At 51.6% G+C, this 15833-nt stretch overlaps 1 protein-coding gene across 1 annotated transcript in view; it reads left to right on the top strand.

Moving 5' to 3' along the window:
- LOC147647258 (uncharacterized) overlaps positions 1-15833 on the top strand; it is a 387407-nt gene that overhangs the window by 235166 nt on the left and 136408 nt on the right. The window contains exon 10 of the mRNA XM_086872454.1: positions 13630-13955. Coding sequence (XP_086728580.1) covers positions 13630-13955 — 326 coding nt within the window. The remainder of the gene's footprint in view (positions 1-13629; positions 13956-15833) is intronic.

Here is a 15833-nt window from a genome sequence, read left to right on the forward strand (position 1 = left end):
GTATATGACCAACACCAAAGACTAAAGAAGTTTCACTACCAGGAGCCTGAAACAACAAGTTGACGCAGGCTGATGCCTGGTCAAATTAAAAGAGGGGGGATATTGTTATAAATAAAAATCCCAATGTTCAAATTATATGTTCCTGTTTCAATCCCAGTTTAGGTCCCTGGATAAGGGGTTTTGGTGTTGTAAGTCCCAAAAGGGTTCACTGTTAAGAAGTTCATACTTGTTTTATCCTTGCATTTGTATCCCCATCCTTTACCCCCTCCCAACCCGTCAGGCAATTTAGCAGCTGCTGCCCAGGATGAACTTCCCCATTTCCCATAAAGACTTGCACATGGGTGCATATTAAAATCATATTACCACTTGGGAGCAAAGACAGCCCTGGACAATGAGCCACGCTCAGGGAACATCTGGAGGACCCCACTGTGGAGGCAGCAGGGACCTGGGGAGACTGGGTGTGCCAATCCCAGTCCAGCAAGCTGGTTGCCATGACCTGGGCAGGACTTGAGAGGGAAGACACCCCTAGACCTTTGAGCCTAAGACAGAGTCTCTGGGTGATCCTGGCGAGAATAGAGGCTCTGGTTGTGCTGACAGTGGATGACGACAGGCCTGGGTGATCCTCGACATCGACCACAGGGAGCAGCGGCGGCGCGCACCCCGAGCCCCCACCTCTAGGCCCAGTTCTCTCTAATAAAGGCTTGTTAAAGGGAGCAGAAGGTCTCCTGGCCCTTTAATTCACCGCACCTGCAGTGCCGGGGTAGGAGGCACAGCTGGGAGGAGGGAGGGTGGGGGGGAAGCTGGTTTTAGGGGTATTAATTTACTTCTCACAATCCTTCACTGAGTTTTTGGAATTTTCTGCCAGAAATCTCTCTCCTCCCCCACTCATCCACAGGTATTTGGGGCAGTTTTCTCCTTTTAGGGAGAAATCCGAGCGATGCACTGAGGCACCTAATTAGAGGTGGGAGAAGTGAGGCTCCAGGGCTTCCCGCTGAGCCGGAGCCACCGAACACCCAGGGCAGGGAAAGGCGGGCCGGGAGCTGCGGAGAACTTTGTTTGTGTTTGGAGCTCAATGGCGGCTCGGGCCGGGCCCGTTCCAAGCCTGTTCCTCATCTCCGCCCTTCCCCTCACACAGCCCGGGGCGGGCCCTGAGAGCGTGGGGCGGGGCTGTGCCGTGTGCAGAGCCCGCCGCTGGCTGCGATTGGCTGCTGCTGCCGTCACTCGTGGCTCTGGCGCGCGCTGATTGGGCAGAGCGGGGACAAGCCCGGCCCCGCTGGCGCCCCCAGGGCGGCCGTGGGGCAGGAGAGCCGCCATTGCCGGAGCGTCTGTGCGGGCCCGGCAGCGGCGGCAGCGGCCGGAGCCCGGTGAGGCGGCGGCGGAGCTCGGAGGCGGCCCCAGCCATCGCAGGTGGGAGCCGCGCTCGGTTCTGCGGGGGCTCGGGGCTCGCTGCGGGCCCGGGAGGGGGCGGCAGGGGGCTGTGGCGGGTGGCTTGTGCCGTGGCCGGCCCGTGTTGGCCCTGGCGTGAGGGCGCTGAGGGAGCGGCTGCCCGCGGTCTCCTTCCCGCTGGGGCCTCGGCAGGAGCCGGTGCCGGAGCAGCGCTGGCTCGTCCCGCTTCGTGTCGGTAGCCCGGAGGTGGCTGCGCTGTGCCCGGGGCTGGGCGGGCAAATTCCCGGCGCCAGAGGTTTGTGTGGCCAAAGGAGCCCGAGGAGCGGTGTGAGAGTGACTTTATTGCTGCCCAAAGGGAGAGGCCGTGGGGCATTTGCCGTGCGCTCTCTCCAGCTGCTGGAGGACGCGGCCTCGTTTTTGTCCTGATTTTCCCGGCCGCGTGTCCCTGTCCCTTTCCCCACTGGCGGAGGTGCTTGGAAGGTTCAGACTTCCCCATCTGCCTCCTGCATGTCCCGGTTAATATGTACCCACCACTTTTGTAGAACATCCGATATTGATGGCTCTGTTAAGTCTTTGCTCTTCTGGAAGTTCAGGAATTTAGCGGGACTTTGTCAGAGCAGCGGTCCTTGCCAACATTTTCTGAAACTGATGCTTTCTCCCATTGCTTCCTTATGTGCAAGTCCCTGGCCCTATCTGCAAGCAGATTCACTCATTGACTCTGTTTTTTCTTCCTGGGTGTTCTTTGATTTTGGGATTGCTCTCGGTGCCCTCATTCTCTGTCCTTTTGTAGCCGTTTGTGGCTCAGGAGGCCTGGCTGCCCCCTGCATCCCCTTGCTCAGCTGCTGAATGAGCTGCACTCAGCAAGGTGTGTGCATGGTGAAAAGATGAGAGTTGCTGTAGCACATGAGAGAAGAAACTGCATTTGTTTAACCCATGGTCTGCCAGGGAACCACAAAAAGTTGCCCGTTCCCATAATTTCCACATTTGGACTGGTACATGAGCTCTTTTCTTATATCTTTTGTTATCTGTTTCTCCACTTTTCCTCTGTGACCTATTTGCCAACAGCAGTTTGAGTCATTTAATTTTCCACAAACTCTGCCTCCTTTTTCAGCTAAAAGATAATCTGACCCCATCCCATGGTGAAATGTTGTGTTCCTCATCTCGGTGGATTGATTGTGAAGAAAGTCAGGAACTGGAGCTGTCTGGTTGGGTATTATTTTAAGGACATCCTGTAATGTAATTATGCCATGGAAATAATAAATGGTTTCTCTGGTACCTGATATGAATTTGTTAGGGTTCCCCGGGGCTGGCCCATGGTGTTGCAGGATTTGTTCTGGTGGCCATTCATCTTTTCCCCATTTTTGGGTGCTCCCTCAAGCCAGGGTTGCATCAATTTTGGGCTTTTCTCTAATTAAATCAGCACATACTTGGATTCCCAACTGATTTCCCTTAACTTGGGGTAGCAAAAAAACCCCCAGTGCTCCAATTCACTCTGGATAACATAGAAAGTGAGAGCACAAGTTGGGGTGGGGAGTGGGATGATTCCTCCCCCATTTTTTATAGTGAAATTTTCACAACAATCTCCATTTGCAGTTTTCCTTTTCAGCTTTACCAATTTCTGCTGCAGAGTCAGATATCCTCACTATTGGCTCTGCCTTTAGCTGTGCAAATTCCCCTTGTGCCCCCAGGCAGAGCTTGGGGTGAGGGGCAGAGGAATTCAGCCCAATTCCTCCCCCAGGCAGGAACACGCTGGTACATTGTCCAGGCTTTGGCCCAGAGGTGTTAATTTGCATTTCTAAAGCTCCTCTGCTGGCTGCCTGGAATGAAGCTTCTCTTCCAGGGCAGCCATGGGATGACTCACATGGAGGGCTCCCTCCCCCATCTGCTGTTTCTTTGTTGTTTTTTTTTAAGAATTTTCTATTAACTGTTTACATTTTAAAGGGCCTCCTTTCAAGGTCTTCTAGTTTTCAAAATGCAGCTTAAAGGTGAACATGGAAAAACCCATACCATAATTTTGTCATCACTAAGAGCCATGCACAAACATAAAAACAAAAATTAGAAAGCAATCAAATGTTTTATTTTTCTTCTCCTCTGACTAAAAACTGATTCTCACACCCCTGGCCCAAACAGAACTGACACTATAAAATAATTATTACAAAAAATTCTTCTAATGGTGTAATCCATTCACTGAAACTGTGAAAAGCAAAAACTCTCCAGCAATGTCTTTAGAAAAATAAGGCATTACTTGATTCTGAACAGAATCATTTCAGCCACACATAGTCTGCATGTGCAGAGAAAATCATTCCATGACATGTGAGTTTTACTAGATGTTTCCTGAACTTTAAGCAGTCTGAACCCATAGAAATTCATTAGTTTAGTGTTCATTGTTTCCAAGGTGTGGAGTCCTTAGTGTCTGGTTTCCTGTTGCACCCGGATTTCTGTTGCACCCCTAATTCTGATGTGAATTAGGTCTGCACTCCTGGATTTCCTGCTCAGCCTTTTCCAGACCAGGTGTCTCCAGCTGTGCCAGGGCAGTGTCTGGGGTAGATGTTGGTTGATGTTTGCTGTTGGGCCTTGATAATTTTGTTGATGGTCATTGTCTTTGTGGGAATCTTTTGGGCTCTTCCCAGTCTGTTGAGATGTTAAGCTCATCTCTGCTGAGTGGTGGAACATCCCTTAAAAAAACCCTTTAAAATTCCTTTTCCCAAGGCAAATGCAAACCAAGCCTGACTGGAGAAATCAAATAAAAAATAATTTTACACCTGGTATATTTTCCAATACTCTAATCCCAGCCAGCCCAGAGTGTGAGTGTAATTGAGAGCCAGAGTGGAATTCTCACGGTGCCTTCCCCAGCAGCTGTGGCGAGGGCAGGCACAGAAAGCCCTGAAGCTCCAGCAGTGCCAGCCAGGATTGTCCCGCAGGGGCTGGAGATGCCAAAGGAGGGTGCCCAGGCCGAGGATTTCAGCAGAGGATCTGTGGGCAGGCCCAGGGGCTTCCCCCGCTGGGGAGCCCTGGCTGCTGCTGCCTTGCCTTCAGTGCAGGCTCAGGGGCGGCTCCCATCCTCCTGCTGCAGCCGGGAAATCCAAATCTGCGGGGCTGCAGAGCCCTTGAGCCGAGGCTGAGGGGTCCCCCCGTGTTCAGCTGTGCTGGGGCTGTTTCTGTGCTCAGGGACACTTGGAATGGGCCGTGCCACTTGGCCACCAGAGCTGTTTCTTTCCACTGCTTCGGCAGGACCCGATGTCCTGCTTGGGTGTGTCGCAGTAGAGATGGACAATGACACCTGTTTCTTCTTCCACCATAGCCAAAGCTTTATTGCACACAGCTTATATTTACATGGTTATCAGAAGGCACCGTGCTTAATTCCAGTTGGTTGGGAACTCAGTTCACTGGTTGGTAATGGTGAGTGTACACGTCAATCCAAACTTTTCTCTCTAACAATGTTTTCATACTTTTTCTACTGATTCCCATGGGACAGATCCCTTGTTACTACAGGTGCACTTGTTTTTCTCCCCAAGAATAGTTTGTTATGTTAACAAACTTTTCATTCTCAAGATGTTTTTGCCTGGGAACTTATCAGGCCAGCTGCTAGCTACACTAAGCCCGCGTAACAAATCCTAAACCATGATTTTACAAGTCCTTTCTTTTGTAAGGTTTTACCTTTATGTGACAGGGTGTTGTGGACAGCAAAGTCCAAAGGTGGGTGTGTCTCAAATCTCTCCCAGCCCGGGTCTGGATCTCTCTCAATTCAATGCAGGCATGGGTTTCTCCCCAGCCCCCTCTCCAGGCTGTTCAAACAGGAGGCTGGGTTAAACCCTTCCCCTGTCCTCAATTCTAAATCCTCCTGTGCCACTGAACAAGTTTCATACTGCAGTCACCGTGCTCTGCTCATCCATTTAGGGGCTCTGTTGGGGTACATGGGAGAAGGTGAGGAGGGGTCCCCGGGGGTCGTGTCCCCCCTTGGGAGCGCCTGTGACTCCCCCATGTCCCCCCCATGCCGGGCTCACCCCCTTTTGTCTCTGCCAGAGCTCCTGACCCAGCTCCTGCTGTGCCCTGGGAGGGGCTTTGGGGAGCCCCCCTGGGACCCCTTGGATCCCCATTCCTGGGCCCTGGGACCCCCCCGCATCTCCTTGCCCAGCTCCGGGACCCCCTGCACCCCCTTCTCCTGCACCAACAGCGCCCTGCACCCCCTTTCCCGGGGATCCTCCCCTGCCAGCCCCTGGATCCCCCGGTTCCGTCAGCCCGGGGACCCCCGGAGCCCCATTCCCGGCCATCCCGGGGCACCGCACCCCCAGGCCTCCCTTTCCAGGGAAAGCCGAGCTGGGCACGGGGCTCTCCAGCCGCTCTGGCATTTCTGATCACCCAAAAAAGAGGGAGAGAGCAGCAGAGAGAGAGAGGGAAGGAGATTGGGAATCGGGGCTCGGGCTCCCAGCGCCTGCTCCTGCTCCGCCGGGGCTGGGGAGCCGCAGCCGCAGGAAAAATGGGATCTGCGGATCCCGGGGCTTCCCCCGCTTTGGGCCGAAGCCGGCGGGTTCCAGGCAGAGTTTGGGCGCAGGGCCCGGGAGTTCAGCCCAGTTTGTCCCGGGGGTCCCGCAGTGCGCGGCCGAGGAGGGTCCCGGGGGATCCCGGGAGGGGATCCAGGGGAATTCCCTGGAATTGCCCCGTCCCCTCCCCCCGCGCTCCCTCGGGCACTTTCGCTTCCGCCTTGGCCGCCCTGCGCCGCCGGGATCTGCCCGGCGACCGGTGACGTCACTGCAGCCTCGGGCTGCCACTGGCGGGCAGCAAAGAGCGGCGCCAATGGCGGGGCCAGTGGGGAGCTGCAGATGCTGCAGCAGCGGCACAGCCAGAGCGGGGCTGAGCGGGGGGAGCCGGGGCTGGGGGATCTGTGGGGCTGCGATGGCAACTGTGGCACCGCCATGGGGATCCCTGAGATCCAGGCTGAGGGATTAACAAATTCCCTGGCTCACAGCTGCAGGGAATGTCTCCGGAAATATGTCAGATATGGGCGGGAGGTGCTGGAGTGTAAAGGTGGGGAGGGCAGAATTCCCATGGGAATATGGGAATGCAAATGTGGGATTTGGGAGGGCAAAATTTGGGAATGTGGCAATTCCCACGGAAATTCCATGGATGGATCTCAGACATCGCACTCCCACGGGATCTCCGTGAATGGATCCCGCTGCTGTCCCATTCCCATGGGAATTCTGTGGATGGATCTCACTGCCATTCCATTCCCATAGAATTCCATGGGCAATCTTCCCATCCCGCAGCCATGGGAGCTCCAATCCGGTTCCCCTCCAAACCCATCCTGGGGATCACCCTGTTCTTTGCCCTTCCCACCCCCCACAAGACTCCTGGGGGTCCCCCCTGACCCACCCAGTGCCCCCAAACTCTTCCTGGTCCCTCTTCTTTCCCCCATAACGGGAATTCCTGGGAGTCCCCCCGTGTCCCCTCCCCCAGGACTTTCTGGGTCCCACCCGACCTGTCCGTGCACCCCCAGATTTCTTCCACAGCCCCCCTGTGATGGTGGAGGGTGGGGGCCGAGTGCTGGTGCCCCCCTGCCTGCAGCAGATCCAGCGCTGAGGGCAGTTCGAGGGGTCCCTCAGCATTTGGGGTCCCTGGGATTTGGGGTGACCCCCCGGGCCCCCCAGGATCTCCCTGAACACGCTGATGCTGCCCATGCACAGTGAGAAGGTTCAAACCCGGCATGGGGTCCCCAGCACTGCCACCCGCATTGCCCAGGTACCCCCAAGCCTGCCGAGAACCCCCAAATCCCCCGGGACACCCCAACCTCCCCGGGATCCCAAACATAGCCCTGGATGCTCCAAAAACTCCCCAAAACCACAAAACCCCATAGAGACATTGAGAAGGTTCATACCTGGCATGGGGTCCCCATGTCCATCACCAGCAGGTTCCCCAAAACAGCCTTGAGATCCCAAATTCCACTCCCGGGATCGCCCAAATTCCCCCATCAGGACCCCTGTAAACCCCCTTGAGAACCCCCCAAAAATCACCGTGGCCCCAAAAACACCCAGAACTTCTGAAAAACCCCAGGAACCCCTCATGAAGGTTTATACCGAGCACGGGATCCCCATGGACACCATCGGCATCACCCAGGTACCCCCAAACCCCTCCCGGGACCCCCAACCCCTCCCGGGCTCCACTGCCGGAACCAACGGGAGCGGTGTTGCCCTTTTAAGAGGAGTTACAGTGGGACCCGACAACACCGGGGGTCCTTAAAGCGGCCATGGTAGAGAGAACCCCCAAAATCCACCCTGGGGGACAAAACATCCCCTACAAGGGCTTGGGGTGGGGACACCCCTAAAAATGTCACTTAAAGCCGTCATGATCCCCCCTCAAAAGGGGCTTGTGGGGCTGCGGCCGCACAAACACCCTAAAATGGGGAGGAAAAAACACCCCTGTAGTGGTGGGATCCCCCCCAAAAAACCTGAAAAAGAGAAAAACTCCTCTTGAGAGGGGCCTGAAGACCCTGGAAGGCCCTGGAAGAGGGACAAGATCCCCTCCTGTGCTGGGGCCTCCCCGAGCCGGGAACTCTCCCGTTCCTGCACTCGGGGGAGCCCCGAACGACGGCGGCTCCTGGGCTGAGCCCCCCTCAGCCGGGGCTGCGGGGGGAACTGGGGGGGCTGGGACGGGGCTTGGGGCTCCTGGGGTGAACTGGGGGACCCTCAGTGCTCCCACTTCCCCCTGTTCCCCTGTCCCGCCCCGTTCCCATTGTTCCCCCAAAGCTCCGCTGCCCCCAGCTCGGTTTGGGGGGGACCCAGCCCTTTTCCATCGTGTCCCGGCCCAGCCCTGCTCACCCGAGGGCTCCGAACCGCGCCCAGGGACAGAGGAGGGACAGAGGAGGAGGAAGAGGAGGGACAGAGCAGGAGGAAGAGGAGGAGCAGGAGGAGGAAGAGCTGGAGCAGGCAGAGGAGGCTCCACCTGCGCTCCCCGCTCTCTGCATCTGCAGCTCCTTCGGGACCATCGCCCCCCATCCCGCAGGTGCCCGGGGAGGGGGAGCTCGCCCCAAATACCCCGGGGCTCCCTGGCTTTGGGGTTTTTGGGGGGGATGTTTGGGGATGGCAGGGCTCCAGAGCCGAGCCGCAGATGCCCCTCGGGGGCACCCCGGGGGTCCCCGGGAGGTGTTTTTGGGGGGTCCCGGTGGCGGTGGCGGCAGAGCCCCGGCAAAGGGGCCGGGGGGATGCGGGTCCGGCATGGCCGGGAAAGGGGTCCGGGGCTCCCGGTGCCGGCAGTGGCTGCTCCCAGCATTGCCCAGTTGCTCACCCCGTGTGGCTCCAGTTTCCTCTGTGCCCCACGATAAGCCAAATCACTCCCAGTCATTCCCTATTAGAGTACAATTTGTCTCCATTTTATCCCATTTTCCAGATTTTTATCCCATTTTTGCTCTATTTTTTCTAATTTTTCCTCATTTTCATAACAATTTTCCCAATTTTTATCCTATTTTTTATTTTTCCCCAATTTTCCCCCTTTTTTTTCCTTTTTCCCTCAATTTCCCTTTTTTTATCTCATTTGTCCTCATTTTTTCCCAGTTTTTCTGATTTTTTTCCTATTTTTCCTCCATTTTTACTCAAATCGTTCCCCATGTTTTCCTATTTTTCCCATTTTTTTTTCCGTTTTTAATCTATTATTTCCCCATTTTACCCTATTTTTGCTCCATTTTCTTCCAGTTTTTTCCCCATGTTTACTCCTATTTTCCCCAATTTCTACCATTTTTCCCCCATTTTTGCCTCCTCTTTACCATTTTTATTCCCATTTTTATCCCAGTTTTCCTTATGCCCCCCCCCCATTTTTATCCTGGTTTTATCTCATTTTTCCACAATTTTATCCTAATTTTCTTCCCTTTCTTTCTCCCATTTTTCCCAATTTTCCTCCATTTCCATCTCATTTTCCTCAAATTTTTCCTATTTTTATCCCATTTTTTCCCTATTTTTTCCCCATTTTTCCCTATTTTCCTCTATTTTGCTCCATTTTTCCTCCCATTTTTCTCACTTTTCCCCCATATTTTTGTAGTTTTCCCCAACTTTTCCCCATTCTTCCTCAATTTCTATCTTATTTTTCCCCATTTCCCATTATCTTCGCCATTTAATTATCTCAAAAATTGAAATTTGGGGGATAAATAGAAATTTTGGTGGGAAAAAAGGGTGCTTTGGGGGCAAAACTCCATGAATTTGAATCACAGCTTTCCCGTGATTTTTCCATGATTTCCAGCTGGAAGGAGGCGTGGGATTCATCTGAACATTCTGGAAGCTGGAATAGGACCAGGCTATCAACCTTCCCAAAAATTTTGACCAGCTCATCTGAAATTCCACCTTTCCCCTCTCCCTGGATTCCCAGATCTGGAAATTCTTCTACAACCTCCCAGGCACGCAATTCCCAAAATTCCATGGAAAAATGGGATAGGGGGATTTCATCCTGTTCTTTTCCTGATTTTCCCCAATTTTTTTCTCTTTTTGTTTTTTTTTCTTATTTTTTCCTGATTTTTCCCTCATTTTCCCCTGAAAGTTTCCCATTTTTTTCCCCATTTTTTTCTGATTTTTTCCTCTTCTATTCCCAAAGTTTTCTGTCTTTTTCCCAACTTTTTCTCTAATTTTTCTGTAATTTTTCTGGTTTTTCCCATTTTTTTCACGATTTTTTCCCCTGTTTTACCCATTTTCTTTTCCTGATTTTCCTGCAATTTTTTTCTTTTTCTTTTTTTTTTTTTTATTTTTTTCCCTGATTTTTTTTTCAGGTTTTATTCCCTTTTTCTTTTCCTGATTTTTTCCTCATTTTTCAAACAATTTTTCTCGAATATTTTTAAAATTTTTTTCCTGATTTTTCCCTCTGATTTGTCCCAATATTTCCCCTTTTTTTTCCTAATTTTTCTGATTTTTTCCTGTTTGTTTCCTTGATATTTCTTGGTTTTTTCCCAATTTTTTTCCCATTTTTCCAAAGTTTTTTCCCTCACTTTCTTTTCCTGATTTTGTCCTTGATTTGTTTCCTTGATTTTCCCCAGTTTTTTCCCAGTCTTCTTCCTCTTTCTTTTTCTGATTTTTCCCTGTTTTTTCCCAATTCTTTTCCTAAATTTTTTTCTTGATTTTTCCCCGTTTTTTCCTGACTTTTCCCTCTTCTTTTCGCAATTTATTCCTCATCGTTCCCCGATTTTTTTCACAATTTGTCCCTGATTTTTCCCTGTATTTCCTAATTTTTTTACTGATTTTTCCTAATTTTTTCCAGGTTTCTTCCCTCTTTTCTTGATTTTACCCAATTTTTTCTCAATATTTTTCCTGATTTTCCCTTATTTTTTTTCATAATATTTTCAATGATTTTTTTTTATTTTCCTGATTTTTTTTTCCAATTTTTTCCCATTTTTTTTCTCAAACTTTTCCTTGATTTTTGTGTTTTTTCCTTTTTTTCCCATTTTTTTCCAGATTTTTCCCTTATCCTTTCCCTAATTTTTCTGGTTTTCCTCAATTCTTTCCTGATTTTTTTTCATTTTTTTTTTCTGATTTTTCCAGATATTTTTATCCTTGTCCATTTCATTTCCCTGATTTTCCCGTGATTTTCCTTTTTTTCCACATTTTTTCTCTGATTTTTTCCCAATTATTTTCCAGATTTTTTTGCAATTTTTTTTCTCAAATATTTTTGGTTTTTCCTTCATTTTTCCAATATTTTTCCTAATTTTTTCCTGATTTTTCCCAGGGTCTTTTCGGCTTTCTTTTCCTGATGTTTTCCCTGATTTCTCACAATTTTTCACAATTTTTTTCATGTATTTCCCACTTTTTTCTGATTCTTCTCTTTTCCTTTTCCAATTCGTTTCTAGCTTTTTCCCAATTTCTTCTCAAATTTTCCTAGTTTTTACCTGATTTTTCCTGTGATTTTTCCCATTTCTTTCCAGATTTTATTCCTCTTTCTTTTATGGATCTTCCCCAGTTTTTCCAAGTTCTTTCCCAGTTTTTTTCCTGATTTCCCCAATATTCTTTCCAATTTTCCCTGGTTTTTCCTGATTTTTCCCCCATTTTTTCTGATTTTTCCCAAATTTTTTTCCACTTTCTTTTCCTGACTTTTTTCCCCAATTTTTCCCCATTTTTTCCTTGAGTTTTCTCTTTTTTTCCCCCCAAATTTTTCCTGGTTTTCCCCAATTTTTTCAAATTTTCCCATTTTTCCCAAATTTTTCCCAATTTTTTCCTGATTTTCCCCTGATGTTTTTGGATTTCACCCTGATACTTTTCTGGTTTTTCCCTGAATTTTCCCTTCCATTTTCCTTGAATTTATCCTGGGTTTTTTTTCGTTTTTTCCCCAATTTTCCAGTTTCCTTCACACTCCCAGTCTAATCCCAGTCACTCCCAGTATGAGGCCAGTGGCCCCCAGTTGCTCCCTGTCAGTGCCAGTGTGACCCCAGTAGCCTCCAGTGTGATCCCTGGGACTCCCTGTCTCTCCCAGTATATCCCAGTCAGCCCCAGCACGCTCCCAGTCAATACCAGCTTTTCCCAGTTGCTCTCAGCATGATTCCAGTTGTTCCCAGCCACTCCCAGTCAATCCCAGTATGATTCCAGTCACCCTCAGTGGGATCCCAGTGCCCCTCAGCATGGGCCCAGCTGCTCCCAGTATGATCCCAGTGTGATGTCAGTACACATCATAAAGTTGTGACATCATATAGATGTCAGTACACATCCAATACAGTTCCAGTCATTGCCAGTGTGATCACAGGATGATCCCAGTCCAAACCAGTCCCTGCCAGTGCTGCCACTCCTGGGATCCCCCAGCCCTCTCTGTGTTCCCCCCTCCCACATCTCCCCAGAGGAGCCCCAAGGGCTGGCAGTCCCCAGCCAGGGTCCCCAGCCAGCCCCAGGTTGGATCTGCAGCCCCCAATTTTCCCAGTTTCCCTCTCCTTTTCCCCGGGCCGGGTTCCCCCCGTCCCCAGCGGGTGGGAGCAGCGGAGAGCCCCGCGCTGCCCATCCCGACCTGTCCCGGCTCCATCCCCGCTCCTGCCGTGGGCTGTGAGGGGTTTGGGAACGGGGCACCGAGGGTGTCGCTGCTCCTGGGGGAGGAGGAGGAGGGATGGAAGAGGAGGGATGAAGGAGAGAAAGGATGGAAGTAGGAGAAGAAGGTGGAGTTAGGGAGGAGGAGCAGGAGGAAGAGGAGGGACAAATGAAGATCAGGGAAAGTAGAAGGAACCACGAGGTGGAGCATTACCCAAATTCACAGCCCCTCACCCATGGGATCATCACCCCCCCTCCATCCTATAGGTGCCCAGGGAGGGGGAGCTTGGCCCAGATATCCTGGGGGGTTCCTGGGGTGTTTTTTTTGGGGGGATGTTTGGAGAATGAAGAACTCCAAAGCTGAGCAGAAAATGCCCCTTGGGGGAACACTGGGGGTCCCACAATCCATAAGTGGGGAGATGGAAACAGGGGGAGCTTTTTGGATTCCTGGCACTCCCAGCAGCCTGGGGAGGGCAGGGACTGAGCAGACAGGGGAACCCCCAGTACAAGCGTGACCCCCAGCAGCTGGGACAGGGGGGAAACTCTGAACACCAAAGGGGAGAGACCAGAGATGAAGAACTCCTGGGAAACATTTTCAGGGCTGAATCTTGGTGTTTGGGAGGTTTTTATAGACTCCAGAGGCTTGGTGACTTCTAGAGATGAACTTGCACAGGGGGAGCCCCCTAACCCAATGTGCTCATGAACTGTATTTTTCCCCAAACCAGGATTTCCCATTCCCAAACCTTGGCTGGATGGAGAAGGAGGCTGCGAGGAAGATGTCCCAGGACACCGAGGCAGGTGAGGAGGAAGTCAGTGCCCCTTTCCCCCTCTCTCCTGCTCCATCTCCCAGCCCAGCCTGGCCCCCGGCTGCAGGGCAACCCCGCTGCCGACGCCGTCCTGCCGGGGACGCACTGGGGGGATCTCCTTCCCCTTCCCTCTGGCACGGAGGCAAATCCCATCCTCTCCTTGTCCTTCCTCCCCCAGACAAGGAGCTGAGGATGGAGACCAGGGAGGACAAATCCCCACAGCAGAACCTCATGGAAGAGGCCGTTTTGAGCAGCGCCACAGTGCAGGAATCCAATGGGGAGCAAAAGCTTCAGAGATCCCACAGGAGGAGGGGCTCCAAACCCATCCCAGGGTGCTCTGAGGAGGAAAGACCCACCCTGTGCCGGGAAGGCGGCCGGAGATCCAGCCAGGGCTCTGAGCTGGTGGTCCATGAGCAGCTTCAGGATGGGGAGAAGCCCTACAAGTGCTTGGAGTGTGGGAAGAGCTTCAGCCAGAGGAAAACCCTGATCCGCCACCAGATGATCCACACTGGGGAATGGCCCTACAAGTGTGAGGAATGTGGGAAGGGCGTCAGCTGCAACTCCCAACTCATCCATCACCAGCGCATCCACACTGGGGAGAGGCCCTACGAGTGTCCTGAGTGTGGGAAGAGGTTTCAGAGGAGCTCCACTCTCCTTGTACACCAGCGGATTCACACGGATGAGAGGCCCTTCCGCTGCCCTGACTGTGGGGAGGGCTTCAAGCACAACTCCAACCTCATCACCCACCGGCGCATCCACACTGGGGAGAGGCCCTACAAGTGTCCCCAGTGTGGGAAGAGCTTCTCCAGGAGCTCTGCCTTGACCCAACACCAACAGAGGCACCGGTAAGGGAAGCCCTGTGAGTGCCCCAAGTGCAAGAAGAGCTTCGTGCGCTTCCCTGGCTCCATCCCCCATCAGAGGACCCACGTTGGGCAGAGCTCTGATGACCCACGTTCCCAGTGATCTGTGTTGGGAACACACTGGGCTGGTGGTCATTTTATTTTGGTTCTATCTTTTGATTCATTTTCATCCCTTTAAAACAGACAAAACTGGGGTAAAAGTCTGCAAATTCATCAAAGGCATCTAAAGCCTCACTTTCTACTAGTGCTTTGAGGGAATCTGGGATTAAAAGAGATACTTGGGAGGACTTGGGGATTGTGGTGCTATCTGTTGTAGTTTTCTTCATTTCTTGTCACTCAAAGAGATGAGAGGGTTCAATCTGTCACCTCAAAACCACTCAATGCCACTGAATTCTACTCATTCCCACCCAGAATTCCTGGATTCTACAGCCCCTCAGGGTGTGTTGCCTTAAGTTTTAGCTTTCATCTTTCATATTCTGCACTGCCTGGGTTTACAGTTTGGAACTTCCTATTAAGTGTTAGTGAGCTCTCTTCACAGAGTAGGTAGACAAAACAATTCCTTTTCTAGCTTGATACCAAGGACAGTCGTTAGAAGTTTCAGGCCCAGAAGCATGAACAAGTGTGGACTGAAGAGAGAAAACAAGAAGGATGGGACTTCATCATCTGAAGCTGTAATTGGACAGTGAACAGATTGCAATATCCAGATGGACCTAAACTTCTAAAAATGTGAGACTTGTACATTTTTCTGACCATTTTTGGTCCATCTTGGGTGTGGGCCTGGCTCTTGTACTGCCCAAGGTGTATTTAAATTCTTTTAATAAACTTCATTCTTAACTCTGTCCAGCCTCTGTTCTAGGTCAGCCTTCTGAAGGCATCAGGTGGAATGGGGTTGGAAGGGGATTGGGTGAAGTGGGATGCAGATCAGGAGGGGTGAGATGGGCATTGGGTGGGGCAGGATGGGTGGGATGGAGTTTGGGAGGTGTGAAATGGGGGAAATAGGACTTGGGAAGGGGATCTTGATGTCCAGCAGGGATGGGATGGGTTGGGGTTGGGATTGGGGAGGTGGGGTGGGGTCTACAATGAGACAGCCAAAGTTTGGGGATGATGAATGGAGGGGAAACCCGTTAGTGAGTTTTGGATATTTGGATGTTCCCAACGAGATTTTAAGGTATCTCACATTTCTAAGGAGGTTTTGGGGCACTCCCCAGCTCTTTGGGGGCTCCTGAGAGCAGCTCCATGGAGCCCCATTGCCAGGGCTGGTTGCCATGGGCACGAGCTCAGAGCTGTAGCCAGAGTGCGTTGCCTCAGCGCTGGAGAGCAGAGAAATGATGAATGGCCCCACACATCTCCAGGGTGTGTTTGGGGGCAGAGCAAGTTCTGCCTGTGTGGGGCGGTCACTGCCCCAGCCCAGCCACTGCAGCCTCTGCTCCAGCCCCAAAGTGGCTGCCAAGCCCCTGGCACCCCAAAAACCCCAGCTGGGAGAGGGAGCAGAGCAGGTGAGGCTGTGACACGGGTGTGACACTGACATGTGCCACGGCCCTGGAGCTCACAGCAGCTGAGATGGCGCTGGATCCAAGGCTGACTGTGGATCTCTGTCCCTCTCTCGCTTCTCCTGACTTCAGTTTTCAAAATCTGGATAACTTGAAGTTGGATGGGTTGGACGAGTTGGCTCAGTCTGTGCTTAGTGAAGTGATTTCCTCTAATTGCATGCAGCTTTATGATTTTCCGAGGACCTCACTCTCTAAAGTTTGCAGCTGAAAGTTTGTTCCCATCCTCCTGAGAAGTTTGTTGTTTTCTCCCATGCACTG

The sequence above is a fragment of the Cyanistes caeruleus genome, unplaced genomic scaffold (assembly GCF_971803275.1).
Source record: "Cyanistes caeruleus unplaced genomic scaffold, bCyaCae1.hap1.1 HAP1_SCAFFOLD_65, whole genome shotgun sequence".
NCBI lineage: Eukaryota > Metazoa > Chordata > Aves > Passeriformes > Paridae > Cyanistes > Cyanistes caeruleus.